At 45.9% G+C, this 15,258-nt stretch overlaps 1 protein-coding gene across 1 annotated transcript in view; it reads left to right on the top strand.

The window, feature by feature from the left end:
- LOC147622218 (small COPII coat GTPase SAR1A-like) overlaps positions 1 to 14,444 on the top strand; it is a 56,788-nt gene extending 42,344 nt beyond the window's left edge. The window contains exons 2-3 of the mRNA XM_086823308.1: positions 13,434 to 13,565; positions 13,790 to 14,444. Of these exons, the coding sequence (XP_086679434.1) occupies positions 13,434 to 13,565; positions 13,790 to 14,110 (453 nt within the window). The 3' untranslated portion in view covers positions 14,111 to 14,444. The remainder of the gene's footprint in view (positions 1 to 13,433; positions 13,566 to 13,789) is intronic.
- Positions 14,445 to 15,258: the final 814 nt, after the last annotated feature.

Here is a 15,258-nt window from a genome sequence, read left to right as displayed (position 1 = left end):
ATTGGAGGCCTATTACGATCCTCAATACTGTCTACAAGGTCTTGGCAAAGGCCTTGAGTTTGAGGATCCAGCCCTTCCTGGGGGAGTTGATTCATGCTACTCAGACAGGATTTGTCAAGGAGCGCAGTATCCTTGACAACATCTTTACTTTCTGGGAGGCGACGGCCCGAGCTAGGTTTCTTGGCGAGGACTTGGTCGTGATGCTTCTCGATTTTGAGAAGGCATACGATAGAGTTGATTGGGGATTCTTAGAGGGCACTATGCTACGCCTGGGCTTTGAGCCAGGATGGATCAGAGGGGTGGCAGCTTTGTATTCCACAGCTCGCAGCCAGGTGCTGATTGCAGGAGGTCGGGGGCCGAGTCTTGAGCTGACCAGATCAGTCCGTCAGGGGTGTCCTCTCGCCCCTTTCCTTTTTCTCTTCTTTGCGGAGGCTATGAGTATGTATTTGACGGCAGAGGAGGTTGGTTTGAGAGGACTTCAGCTCCCAGTCCGGGGGGAGGATTTGCTTGATGCTGAGTTTGCAGACGACACGGGCTTATTTTTGCATGGCCAAGAGGCCAATCTTATTCGGGCAGAGCAGTCGCTCCAGGTTTTTAGTGCAGCTTCGGGAGCATTGATCAATTGGCGCAAGACAGTGGCCTTTTGGATCAGTAGTGCTCCCACTCCGGCATGGAGTCCGGACCCCGGTTTTAGATGGATTCCTCCCGGCACAGCAGTGCGGTATTTGGGATGCCAGATTGGCCTCGATTTGTCACTTGAGCAGCAGATTGCCCCACTTCTTCTGAGCATTCGGAAGAAGCTATTGTATTGGAGTACAGCTCGACTATCCTTGGCTGGGAGGGTGGTGGTGGCAAATCAGGTGCTGTTAGCGACTATGTGGTACATTACGTCTTGCTGGATTTTCTCGAGCTCTTGCATCAGCCAGGTACAGAGGCTGATCAGGAACTTTCTGTGGTCCGGGCGGGACGGTCAGCCAGCTCGGGCAAAGGTTGCATGGGCAGTTATTACACTTCCGCTGGCTCAGGGCGGTTTGGGCATTATAGATCCAGTCGATCAGAGTAGAGCCTTATTGGGGAAGCTTATTGTTCGGGGGTTGCTTCCAGGCGCTGAGCCTTGGAAAGAGCTCCTCTTGCAGCGACTGTAGGCCCGGGCGCCTCCTGCAGGGGGTACTTGGGCACCAGAGATTTGCTGGATCTTCATAGAGATGAGGAGGACAGGCCTCAGTAGAGGATGGGAGGACAGATTTGCTTTGAGTATCCTGAGAGCTTGGGAGCTGCTGAGACCGGGGCTCTCTCAGCGGCCTCCTTCTTGTGTTGAGGAGCGGGCCTTGCAGCCGCTCATCTGGAGCCCAGCGGTTCGTACAGAGCAGGGTCATATGCTGGGTTCTCGGCCTCGTCTAGCCTGGGGACCTTTAGCGGCAGGCCCAGCTCGTAGTTTTGGAGATTGGCAGGCTTTCTGCAGTCTACCAGAGGAGACCCAGGTGGAGAGGCTGAGTCACTTCAGAGGGGGGTTGATTATGAGGGATGATATTCAGCAGACACTTACAGAGGAGTGGTTCACACCTCTCGAGCCAGTGGTCCCACGGTGGATGGGAGCCTTTACACAGTTGGAGATCCTGATTGCTGTCAGAGCTAGCACTGAGGATGGCAGATGCCTCTATTATGAGATTCAGGATGAGGGCAGACTCCAGAGAGTGGAGGTGGAGTCGCCTTTGGTTGCAGAGTGCACCTTCAGAGGATTCGGGTAGTGGCTGCCGCTTCTCGGAAGTGGCATATTGACCCCGACCCTGCTGACGTGCTCCCGGATTGGCGCATATGGGCATATGCAGCGCGCCCCTTGGCCCGGCTACAGTGGGACCCCGGAGAGTACGAGTGGCATGATCCTTATGCATCCCTTGAGGCCACAGAGATCACATTTTTCCAGTATACTGTTCGGCTGGGACGGCATATTTTGACGGCGAGGAGGACGGTTTCTTTAGCGGCAGCGGGGCATTGGCGATTGCAGGGACTATCACAGGAGTTCCTCGAGGATTTCTGGGCTCGGCTCTGGGCTAGTCGACAGGCTCGCAGGATCTCGGCTTTTCAGTGGCTGGTCGCCCACAGGGGCTCAGCAGTTGGCACTTGGCTTGTTTACAGCGGTCTTCCGGCGGCCTGCGTCAGATGCGGCCACCCTATGGAGACACAGAGACATTGCCTTTGGGACTGCCCTCAGGCACAGCAGATTTGGCTGCGGATGCTGCGTATTCTAGCCCCCCTCTCTCCAGAGGGTATGTTTACGTGGGGTGCCGCTGCTTGGTCGACTTCGTCAGGGCTTGCTATGGGCTATGAGATGGAGCAGGGCAGTCAGGCCATTAGATTTATTAGGGGCCAGCCTCGCCTGGTTCCGGCACCGGATTTCTCGTCCGCCAGCTCGACACAGGAGAGGGATTTACAATGGGAGCTCCTCAGCAGCCTCACCATCTGGTTCACCTGGAGGGCCCGGTGCTTTACGGCCTTTGAGGGGAGATTAGAGCCACCAGCAGGGACTGTTCGGGGGAGTTGGCAAGAGTTGATCCACACCCTGCGAGGACAGCACGACCGCATCCGGGGAGACTCGGATGAGGCGATCTTACGGCGCCAGGCCTTTCATACCACTTGGCGCTGCGGCCCGTTCTACACCCTACACACGGGATCCCCCCGTTGGCACTACAGGCCACCTGTTTGGCTCTTTCCCCCCCCCCCATTGTATGATTTAGCCGCTCAGTCCTTTAGACTGATGCTTGTATTTTGCAGCACCTAGGGAGAGTCTCCCGGTCTGCCATGATGTATTCACTGCTCTTCTCTCTGTTAGGAGCAGGAGAGATCTCTTTTGTAGCCCTACGGGCGTTTTTACATAACTAATGAAAGGATCTTTTCTCGGGAAAAAAAAAAAAGGTTAGAGAGGGTGCCTCTAGAGAGTATCGGAAGGGTGGAAGTCTATCTAAACTGAACCCATGGAGCTCAAACTAGGATGCTATCTGCGCATACCAACATGAAGTGTCTCCCTCCATGGCTAGCTGATGAGAGGACTCTAAAGCAAGTCGTGCATACCGGTAGAGAGAGAGAGAGAGAGAGAGAGAGAGAGAGAGAGAGAGAGAGAGAGAGAGAGAGAGAGAGAGGCACCATGATCGAATCGCGTCGCGGAGTGAGTGGAGGCTCGGTGGGATCCTTAGAATGCAAAAATTTCACTTAAGGTTAAGTCTTTAAGGAACGAGAAAGAGGTGAAAACGAGATTTGAAAACATGGAACATGGGTTTACCAACTTTACCTAATCCCCTCCATAGGAGTGTCGGGGTCCTCCTCATCAAGCACGGTGGTCGCACGAATCTCCGCTAGAGCCTCTCGCATGAAGTGGGTGAGTAGCCCCAATGTGGAGCCCTCCATGTCGGCCATGCACAAAACCCTATACAAGGGAGTCACCGCAATGACAATGGCACGCACCTCGCGCCAAAAGGACTCTCTCATGCATGGTCATTGAACGGAAAATAATGTACAGTGCCCAGTCTTTGGCCGCCACGTGTATTAAATAAGTCCTGCTCAATGTGTACTCACTTATAAGTTGTCCGGTCACTTATAAGTGACCGGTCACTTATAAGTGAGTGTGAACTTGCATCCATAATTATTAACATGTGAACTCATAAAGCTGTAAATTGAGTTTTTGGGAATACACTTCACTTGCAAAACACATGTAGACCACCTGTCAGTCCCAAACAGGTGTGCACATACACGTCCACAGGGTGCCGAGGCGTCCCGGTCCCATGGACAACATAGGCAGAAATCTCAGGCATTGTCCAGGCAAACAAGATGAGTCATCCAAAGATGAAATCAAAGTCATGCATGTGCAATTATAATGGAAGAAACACCCATCTGCTCTGTTGTAATGTCCAGGGCTCATGATGGAACCTTCCCATAACATAAATACACAAGATCTCCAAGATAGCTAGTTCCAGAGACTTTCATCATGTCAGGCTCCATGGCCATACATATACACCATGTCAAGCCCCACAAGCCACACATGTACTATGATGTCAAGCTACACTAGCCATACATGTACTGTCATGTCAAGCTCCATATGCCACACAGACACACCATGTCAGGCTACACCAGCCATACATGTATGTCATGTCAGGCTCCACATGCCATACATGAACAGTAGAAAAATAGAAGCTGTAAGGAATTTTGTGACATTCTCTCCGGCTTCTAAGCAGTTGACCGCAACTAAAAAGCTTCCAAGTAGGCCTTTAGAAGTTTCGGATAATCCGCAAAATAATCCTTGTCCATCCATTTTGCATCCATGGCCGAATAGTTTTTAAACTTCACAAGATACCTGCGCACTAGCTTGCCACCCGCATGCTTGCGCTCTTTATGAAAAACTATCTGCCCAGGTTGCAATACCTCTTCAAGTTCATCCACTTCAGGTGGATCTTCCAAAACTGGTTCCATAGGAGGTGGTCCCACATAAGGCCTTAACAAACTGACATGAAAGGCATTGTGGATTTTCTAGTGATCGGGCAATACCAATCTATATGCCACTTCATTTATTTTCTGCAAAATTTGGAATGGCCCGTAATACGTGTTTGAAAGTTTAGGAAATCGGCCTTCCTTACCTGGCCGCTTCCGAAGACGTGCTTTCTCAAACTTTAGTAATACCCAATCACCTTCCTTGAAAACCACCTCTTGCCTGTGTTTGTCAGTTGCCTTTTCCTGTGTAGCTTGAGATCTTTCTATGGCTGTCCGAACCTGTGCAAATGCAGTATCCAAATCACGGACATACTCATTTGCTGCAAAGATTTCTCTTTTGTTTGTAAGATCGGTGGAAGCACCACCTTGCCATAGACTAACTCAAATGGAGCCTTATTAGTTGAAGAATGCACTATGTTATTGTATGCAAATTCAACCAATGGCAAATACTTTTCCCCATCTGACTTTTGCTCAGATACATAACATTTGAGCAAATCAAGCACAACTGAATTTGCTATTTCACTCTGACCATCTGTCTGAGGATGATAGGCTGATGAAAAACTCAACTTTGTGCCCATATTATCAAACAATGCTTGCCAAAATAAACTGGTAGTCCGAGGATCTCTATCCCTCACAATAGACTTGGGCATGCCATGATGTTTGAAAATCTGAGCTAAGAACAACTTTGCCATGTGATGTGGCTTGATTGTTTTTCTCACAGGAATAAAGTGTGCCTGTTTGCTAAAACGATCTATTAATAGTCCATAGAAAATCATTTCCATGTGCCGATTTCGGAAGATCCATAATGAAATCCATAGCAATGCTTTCCCATGGTTCCTGTTCAATGGGTAAGGGTTGAACAAACCAGGTGTCTTGTGTCTGTCAAACTTGACTTTCTGACACACTATGCACTCTCGCATATAAGCTTCAATATCCCTGCGTAAAGTTGGCCAAAAGAAATATCTTTCCAAAGCCTGTGTAGTAGCCAGAATACCACGAGACCAGCATATGGCGGAGCATGACACTCTTCCTTAACCTTTTGGCGTAAATCACACACTACACAAATACGATTCTGCATCATCAAAAACCCATCTCTAATCGAATAAGATGGGACAGCAGTACCATGATTCAAATCAGCTCAAATAAGCTGAAAATCTGTGTCCAAAGCTTAAATATCTGGCATCCCTGATAAGTCTTAGTGGTAGGCGGTAGTTACGGCATGCACTTGTGGCCTGTGTGACAAAGCATCCGCCACCAAATTCTTCTTGCCCGGGGTATGCAAAATCTGAAAATGAAACATGGACAAGAAGTTTGCCCACCTTAGATGCTTTTCCGAGAGTTTAGGCTGTGTAAGAAAGTGCCGTAAACTTTGGTGGTCTGTTTTTACCATAAATTCAGCCTCCAAAAGATAATACTTCTATGTTTGAAGGGCATGAATAACGGCTAACAACTCTTTCTCATACACCTGCAAATACAATTTCGCATGTTGTAGGTGGTGGCTTTTAAAAGCCACTGCATGTCGTTCTTGGTTCAAAACAACCTCCAAGCAATCTCCACATGCATCACACTCGACCACAAAAGGCCTATACAATTCTGGAATAATAAGAACTGACCCTGATATGATGGTATCCTTTAACTTCTGAAAAGTTGTCTTTTCGGGTTCCGACCAACGGAATGCTACTTTCTTCTTCGTTAGATCATGTAACGGTGAAGCTAAGAAAGCAAAGTGTCGAATGAATCGACGATAGTACGAGCATAAACCAATAAAGCTCCTAACTTTATGCACATTCTGCAGTTATGGCCAATCCTTGATTGCTTGAATCTTTGCGGGATCCATGTGTACTCCATCCTTGGAAACAATATGCCCTAAATAGTGAATTTCTGACAAGAAGAATTCACTCTTCTTCCCATTGATGAAAAGCTTATGTTTCCTTAGCTCTTCAAAAACAATGGCAAGATGCTCTTTATGTTCAGTCTCCCTCTTTGAAAAACGATAATATCATCAAAGAAAGTTTCTGTGAACTTGCGGTGAGGTCTCAAAATTCTATCCATCATTCTATTGAAAGTGGCGGGAGTATTCGTAAGTCCAATGGCACAACCAAATACTCATATAATCCAAATGATGTTCGAAAAGCGGTTTTGTGCACATCTTGAGGTACCACTCGAATTTGATGGTAACCACTCTTAAGATCAATGCGACTGAAACAAGCAGCTCTCTCAAGTTTATCAAGAATATCATCGATTCGGGGAATCGAAAACTTGTTCTTGATAGTAATCTTGTTAAGGGTCCTATAATCAACACACATCTTGTATGTCCCATTCTTTTTCTGCACAAGTAAAATTGGAGAACAATAAGGTGAAGAACTTGGCCTTATCAACCCCTTCTCAAGTAAATCAATTTACTTGAGTCATGATTTCCTCTTGTTGGGCAACACTCATCTTATAAGGAGGTCGGTTAGGAGGAGAGCTCCCAGGGATTATGTCAATACAATGATCCTCTGGTCTCTTTGGACTCCAAGTGACATAATCCCTGAGAGCTCTCCTCCTAACCGACCTCCTTATAAGATTATGTCAATACAATGATCCCTGATTGCATGAGTGAGGACGAGAAGACAAGAAAGTTTGAGTGAGGGCTGCAACGGATCATTCAAAAGAGCCTTGCAGTGTACCCCCACAACACTTTACAGGAGCTCATATACTCGGCAACTATTTCTGAGGAGTTGCATGGCAAGGGAGCATCAAAAAGACAAGAATAAGGGAAAATTCAGAGTTGGAAATGAGCAAAAAAAGGGTGGACAGCCACCTAAGTTTATGTCTCATGAGTCCAAGGATGCAAAAGGGGACTCAGAAAAGAAGCCGGGGGGTAAAAAGGATGATCCTAAGCTGTCCAGACAGTATATCTTTGATTGCATGAGAGGGGGGAAATGTTTCTCATGTGGAAGCAAAGATCACATGAAAGCTCAATGCTCCCAGAATTTCAAAAAGAATAATGTGCAGGATGCCAAACCAAGTGTGAATGTTATACTCGATGTTCAAGGTAGCACTGCACATGAACCAAAGAGCAAGATTTTATGCAAAGCTTGGGACAAGTTAAAGGACCAAACAGCTTTATTTCTTTTTGACAATGCCTCAACAAATAACTTCATATCCATACAGATGGCTGCTGCTCTTGGGTTAAAGCCTGAGGAATTCGACATGGACTTTCATGCAGATGCTCCCTTTGAGGGCAAGGAAGTTAAGGTCACTCCCATCGTTGGGAAGCTTCGCATACAGATTCAGGGATATTTGGATCATGAAGACTTCCTCGTGGCACCACTTACAAGATGTGATGTGTTACTTGGGATGCCTTGGCATTACCGTTTGGATCCCAAGATTTTGCACAAAGAAAAGAAAAATATGTTTACTCATAGGGGTAGGAAAGTTTGTATTGATGCGGGTACTACTGGGAGTACCAAACCCGTTGTAAGCTATACATCCATTTCAAAGGCAATAAAGAAATCCGCTTGTTCTTACTTGGTCTTTGTACGTGATAATGTTGAGCATGATGCTATAGCTCCCGTAGATCAAGACAAGATTAATTTCTTAAGTGAATATGCTGATTGTTTTGCCGATTCACTTCCAGGACAGTTACCTCCAAACTTTTCACACATGAGAAACATTTCCCCTCTCTCATGCAATCAAAGATATACTGTCTGGACAGCTTAGGATCATCCTTTTTACCCCCCGGCTTCTTTTCTGAGTCCCCTTTTGCATCCTTGGACTCATGAGACATAAACTTAGGTGGCTGTCCACCCTTTTTTTGCTCATTTCCAACTCTGAATTTTCCCTTATTCTTGTCTTTTTGATGCTCCCTTGCCATGCAACTCCTCAGAAATAGTTGCCGAGTATATGAGCTCCTGTAAAGTGTTGTGGGGGTACACTGCAAGGCTCTTTTGAATGATCCGTTGCAGCCCTCACTCAAACTTTCTTGTCTTCTCGTCCTCACTAATCGTCATGAAAGGTGTGATCTTAAGAAGAATTCGCCAAACCTTTGAAACATAAGAAGAAATGGATTCGCGTTCATCCTGTGCTAGCCAATCCCATTCCTTTCGTACATCCTTCTCAAAGTGAGGAGGAAGGAACTGATCATAAAATTGCTCTTTGAAAGCACTCCATGTACGGGCAGTTGTCCTATCCAAAAACTTTGCCATCCACCAATCACTTGCAGTCTCGTTAAGATGCATACCCACATGCCTGAGCATAGATTTCTCGGTAAATTCCTCAGTGCAAAAGGCTAATTCAAATTGCCTTATGAAAGCAAGTGCCTTGGTAGTATCCAACTTTCCATTATAGCTCTCGAATTTAATGTCCTTGTCTCCTGATTTGAACTCTTTGGCCTTCTTGCCATGACGGGCATCCCAACGCTCTAATACATCATCCTCCTCGTCATGCCTACGTTGGCGACGATGCCTAGATCTAGGGCTGATTTCCCGCGTAACACCCTCCACTCTGGATGGAACTTTAGGAGCAGGAGTATACCTAGAAGGTGGAGATACCACTGACAATGCATGAATATTTTTTGCATCTCTCAAATGGGCTGAAAACCCCTCATCATTCCCATGAGCTACATGTCTATGTACATCATCTCCTTGGGCTGCATGCCCTCTTACACCAGTGGTGCGGCCTGCATGCCCTTTCACAACATCATCGGAATTCCCTTCACGGGATAGCCTGTGAGGCTGTCGTGTGAAGACCCACTTGCCCTCATCATCGGAAACAACTTCGCCACGGCTTTTTAGATAAGCAACAACCAACTCTCGAGGTTTGTCGATTCCCATTTGTTGGGCAATTGCATCAAAAGTGACCACATCAGCCTTGACATGAGACTTTGATTCTATGACCCTCTGTACATCAGGATCTCTTTGCAAAGCACGGAGCTCTTCAAGCTCATTCATCAAGGCATCAATATCTTGTTGATCCTCAGCCCTGGTAGATAACGGTGGATCGTTACCCGCCGAAGCCCCAACGTGATCCCTGTCTCTATCTTCTTCCCGCATGCGGCGAATACGGGTGATAGAGTCTTCCACAGAAAGATCAGATTGATTGGCCATAATATATCTTTTAGCTTTTCAGAAAGAAAAGAATTTTCCGTGCACCGGAATCGCTCTCTACTTGTTTCCCAAGTATGATACCAAATAGACTGCAAGGGTGCAACAGCGCCCCTACACAAACAGGAGGGCCACGAAGTCTTTCCCCATGCTCGCTATTGCTTAAACCAAAGGTAACCTCTTTCGAGGTGAGACAATAAGATGAGGGCTACCTCAGAATCCCAACCTTCTCTCACGGATAATGACTCCTTACAGCCATATCTGGCATCATATTAGGCACAACTGTGTAGAAAGCAAGGCTCTGATACCAATGTAAACGGAAGGGGCAACTGAACATGGAAAATCTAATCAATCATGAAATCTGAAAATACACATGCATACCATATAAAACAAGATGACAAAGTGCACAGAACACCACACTAGGGGCCATACCCCCCCCCCCTTCTGTTTATGGTTAGATTACCAAAAAGGAGTCTGCTTCCAATACAACTTTGCGGGTGTCCAAGGTTCACCACTGGCTGCACCTATTTCTTCCAATACCATATGAAAACAAGAAAAACATCACAATATCTGAATTTGTTGAGAATTTTAGCACAAGTGAGCATTCCTGGCATCAAGCACATGTAGGACAACTATGGACAGTCCATAGCACTCTCACATCAGCCCGGGACAACTCAACATCAGCATCTTCCTCCTGTCTGGCTCATAAAGCAAGTCGACCAGCCCTTGGTAGTGACCAGCAGTTGTGCACAAGCCTGCAAACCTCCGGTCGGAAGGAAAACTGTCTAGAAGCCCACGACCAACTCTTCCTCCTTGTTTTTAACCTCTGTCCAGCCTCTATTCAAGCTGTAAATCCACCGGCCATCAGTGGGAGAACATGCAGAAGGAGTCGGCCAGCTTCTCTCATGCATCCGGTGAACTTCAGTCGCGATGGATGGTTGTAGAAACTTGCCAACAGGCTGAAAACCAACCCTCATGCACTCTTGAAAAGCATGCGCCCCCCCTCCAATCTGGAGTTTTGTCAATAATAGAGGCTTCCCCGCTGAAAATAGCCCACACGTGTGCTTTTTTGGTCCAGAAGGGAGTCCAAATAATGTCCAGTGTCCGGTCTTTGGCCGCCATGTGTATTAAATAAGTCCTGCTCGATGTGTACTCACTTATAAGTTGTCCGGTCACTTATAAGTGAGTGTGAACCTCCATCCATAATTATTAACATGTGAACTCATAAAGCTGTAAATTGAGTTTTTGGGAATACACTCCACTTGCAAAACACATGTAGACCACCTGTCAGTCCCAAACAGGTGTGCACATACACGTCCACAGGGTGCCCAGGCGTCCTCGGTCTCATGGACAACACAGGCAGAAATCTCAGGCATTGTCCAGGCAAACAAGACAAGTTATCCAAAGATAAAATCAAAGTAATGCACACACATGAGTGCAATTATATTGGAAGAAACACCCATATGCTCAGTTGTATCCGATAAAATGTCCAGGGCTCATGATCCTTCCGGAACCTTCCCAGAACATAAATACACAAGATCTCCAAGATAGCTAGTCCCAGAGACTTTCATCATGTCAGGCTCCATGGCCATACATGTACACCATGTTAGGTCGCAGAAGCCACACATGTACTATGATGTCAGGCTACACCAGTCATACATGTACTGTCATGTCAGGCTCCATATGCCACACAGACACACCATGTCAGGCTACACTAGCCATACATGTATGTCATGTTAGGCTCCACATGCCACACATGAACAGTAGAAAAATAGAAGCTGTAAGGAATTTTGTGACACATGTCCTCAGAAGATATATCTCCTTCCTAGGCTGAAGAACCTCCTGTTGAAGAGCCTGCAACTTGTTGACATGTTCTCACATTGTCCAAGACTTTGCGGGATTCATCACCCGCATCTGCACTTCCAAGGAGATCCGCTTCATGGGTGATACCCTATTATACAAAGAAGCCAAATTCTGTCAAATCCCTCTGGCCAGTGTCATATGTTTTATATGATAAACACCTGTGGTGTGCAATTAAGGAAGATGAAAGAACACACACGGGCATTGACACGATCCCACAACTGTGCTTGAGCCTCTCGTTCTTTCCGAGTAGAGGGTAAAAGCTCCCGGTCCTCCAACTCCGGCTGTGGAACACCGATCACAATGAAATCAGCCAAGTCATAAAACTCCAAGAATGACTCCATCATTACCTTCCATATGCCGTAGTTGTTCCCGTCCAACTGTCAATCCACTGGGAATGTGGGGAGAGTAGGGATCTTCACATGCTTCTCAGCCATCTCAAGCAAGTCTGCCATCTCAAGGGCTCACAAGGTCTTGTGAAGGGAGGGTGGGTGGGAAAAAAAATGAAGAAGCTGCAAATAGTATGCAAGGTGGCTGTCCAACGGTGATTGCTGCCTTCTACTCGATCTTCAACTCTCGAACTGCCCAAGCAATCTCCAATTAGCACCACAAATCAGCAAACCCTCAAGCTTCCGCTGTCTCCAAGCTTCAAGCCACCTGGGGCTTTGATACCATGTCAGAATGCACAACAAAAATGAAAGACAGCTGTTGTAGAGAGCAAAATGCAAAATAGAGAGAGAGAGAGAGAGAGAGAGAGAGAGAGAGAGAGAGAGAGAGAGAGAAGCTGTAGAAACTCTGCTCTATACACAAGATCTTAAGCTTAATGCATAGATAAAGCTCTATGCATATAGCTTTATGCATAGATTAATGCATTAATCTTTATGCAGTACAAAAAGGTGTGGGGGAGCAGGGCCAATATATATGGCCCCAGGTTGTTGGTTGGCCAGCCCAATAACAGTCGACAGTAGCCAGAGATGCTCACGACCAACAAACAAATCAGTCGGCCAGAAGAAAGGCAGTCAGCTAGTACTGAGGAAGAAGTCGGGTAGTACCAGTCCAGTCGGCCAGCAGTAGACACAGCCGACAACCCTCCCACAGCTAGAAAAAAATGGGAAAATGAGGAAAAATGGGGGAAGACCTAAAATGGGCGGGCACACTCACAATAGAGGCCCTGGTGTATACTATACAGACAGGAGATGACTGCTAACATCAATGCCCTCACGTGGAGCATAACCTTTGGCGACCAAACGAGCCTTGTGACGATGAATTGAACCATTAGGATTACGTTTAAGCTTATACACCCACTTAGTGCCAATAGCACGCTTGCTGGCAAGCAAGCCACATAACTTCCAAGTACTGTTCTTTTCATGATTTTGGCAGTCTTTTGTGTCTTCTTAGGTGATGATGGTTGATTTTGGTAGTCTCCTGGATGTCTTGGATTTTCCATGGTTTTATTGGTTAGGCACCCGTGAAGGTTGGAAAATCAATATGGGCTTAGTGGTTTAAGGGTTCAGACAAATAATGCTTTATTTAGGGTGCTTTCAATAGCAAAGCTCTCGTGCTAGCTGGAAAGTTATCATGTGATTTATGGCTATCTTTAGAAGAGGATCTGGGGGTTGCTCAGTTGTAGAACATTAGATGGTGTGCTATGGACAGGGAGGGGTTCATTGTGAACCAGTACAGCTATTACACTCCAAGATCCTAGCTGGAGTGTCTGCCCATATGTCGAAAGAACTGTGGATGAGTTTGTTTTCAGAGGTTGATGGAATTGCAAGATTTTACGTTTGTATTCGGCTGATTTTTACATGCATGCTTAAGGGCTTGCTGAGTAGGTCAATTGGAGGGAGATGAAAGCCTGTTTTTGCCCTCAAATTTAACTAGGGACCTCTCTTTATATCAACCTTGTGGACAGTTCCTGAAGGTTTTTGAGCTTTAGATCAGAATCTTTTGCTACTTTTTATGCTTTTGAGCTTTTTAATGTATCTGTGGTATCCCATTGTCTTGCAGAGATTGGCCCAGCATCAGCCAACGCAATACCCTACCTCAGAAGAATTGAGCATTGGGAAAATCAAGTTCAAAGCTTTTGATTTGGGAGGTCACCAGATTGCCCGCCGTGTTTGGAAAGACTACTATGCTAAGGTAATTGACATTGGAAAGGGTTTTTGGGGTGGGAAATCACAACATAGAGACTATTATGCTAAGGTAATCGGCATTGAGTTTGTTTATGCTTCTTTACGCCCTATAGTGGGGTTCAGTGACAGATTTCCTGCGAATTCGATGGCACCTTTGACAAACACGAGTTTTCATGTTTATTTTTGTGTTGCCACATGCCATCATGTGAAGCCATCTCTGATTTCATGTAGGTTGATGGTATAGTCTATCTGGTTGATGCTGCCGACAAAGAGAGATTTGCTGAATCCAAGAAAGAACTTGATGGGCTCCTTTCAGACGATTCTTTGGCTCGTGTGCCCTTTTTAATCTTAGGGAACAAGATAGACATACCTATTGCAGCTTCAGAGGATGAATTGAGGTATTACTTGGGGCTTTCCAATTACACAACAGGGAAAGGAAATGTAAACCTCGGTGACACCAATATTCGACCTATTGAGGTTTTCATGTGCAGCATTGTTCGGAAGATGGGGTATGGTGATGGCTTCAAGTGGCTGTCACAGTACATAAAGTGATTTTGCTGGCACTGCTCCTTTTTAAGGAGAGGTGAAGCTGAACAAATATTTTTTACAGATCTGAGACTTGTGTTTGTAAGGGGTGTGTACTTGGAAGGGGCGAGGCTCTCTCAGATCATTTGGCACTCCAAGTGTGTCTCCAGTGTGGGGAGTTAAGTGGCATAGCAACATCTCAGAGTAAAGTATTTCCCTATTCATGTTGGTGTTTCAGAATGTAAATGTAGAGGGAGAACGAAACTACTGCACAGGGTTCTCAATGCCTTTTTAATTGTGAAGTCTCATAGTGTCATCTTTACTAACATACACATGCAATTGGTAGTATGAGAATTGTGCATTTGCTAGTTGTGCTGTATTTTGCTAGCTGGGCTGCTTAATCTGGAATTCGTAGCTAGACAGCATGGTGTGACTCAAAACGAAATTATTATCTTGCTGCTTAATTTAGAAAAACTGAGACCTCAATGTGTTATTGTGTGGGTTTAAAGTGTGGGAATGGTTACTCCAAGGGGGTATGATGCCAGCTTCACTGGATCATGAACCAAATAGGGTATTGATGGAATGGTCCATTGTATTTTTATATCATGCAGGTTATGATATATACCTCAGTGTTTGGCGGAAGTGTTAAGTGGCTGGCATAAACATTAATGTGCAATGTATTGATTCTTTTTGAATGAAAATCAGTTGCGTCCACGAAGTCCTTGATCCTTTGCGTGCTGTCTAAGTCTAAGAAGCGCCATAACCAGATGCAGCCGCTAAATGTGGCACTCTCTTAGACTCCAGGTGCAACCCAATGTGGGCTAGACTGCCTCCACAAAAGGCTATCAGGGGAGGTTAAGGACACTTGCTGCCTCCACAAAAGGCTATCAGGGGAGGTTAAGGACACTTGCTGCTGTTAGTCATTTTTAAAGAGTCTACAGGGATAATTTGGCTTGTCAAAACTGTAATTTAAATTACATCAAGGTGACTTGCTGTTACTAGTGGTTTTTAAAGAGTTCTACAATGATAATGTTGACCGAAGACTGGAGTGTTATGGGTTACCGTTTGGGAATACAATTAAAGCCATCGAAGTAGGCGAGTGAATGAGCTAAGAACAGTGTAAACTAATGGAGTGGACTTTAAGCATGCATCAACTCAATGTTTTTCAGAAGCAC

The sequence above is a fragment of the Cibotium barometz genome, chromosome 29, assembly GCF_041138505.1.
Source record: "Cibotium barometz isolate CiBa-2024 chromosome 29, ASM4113850v1, whole genome shotgun sequence".
NCBI classification, from domain to species: domain Eukaryota; kingdom Viridiplantae; phylum Streptophyta; class Polypodiopsida; order Cyatheales; family Cibotiaceae; genus Cibotium; species Cibotium barometz.
Note: the sequence above shows the minus strand (reverse complement) of the source record. Positions and strands in the feature narration are given on the sequence as shown.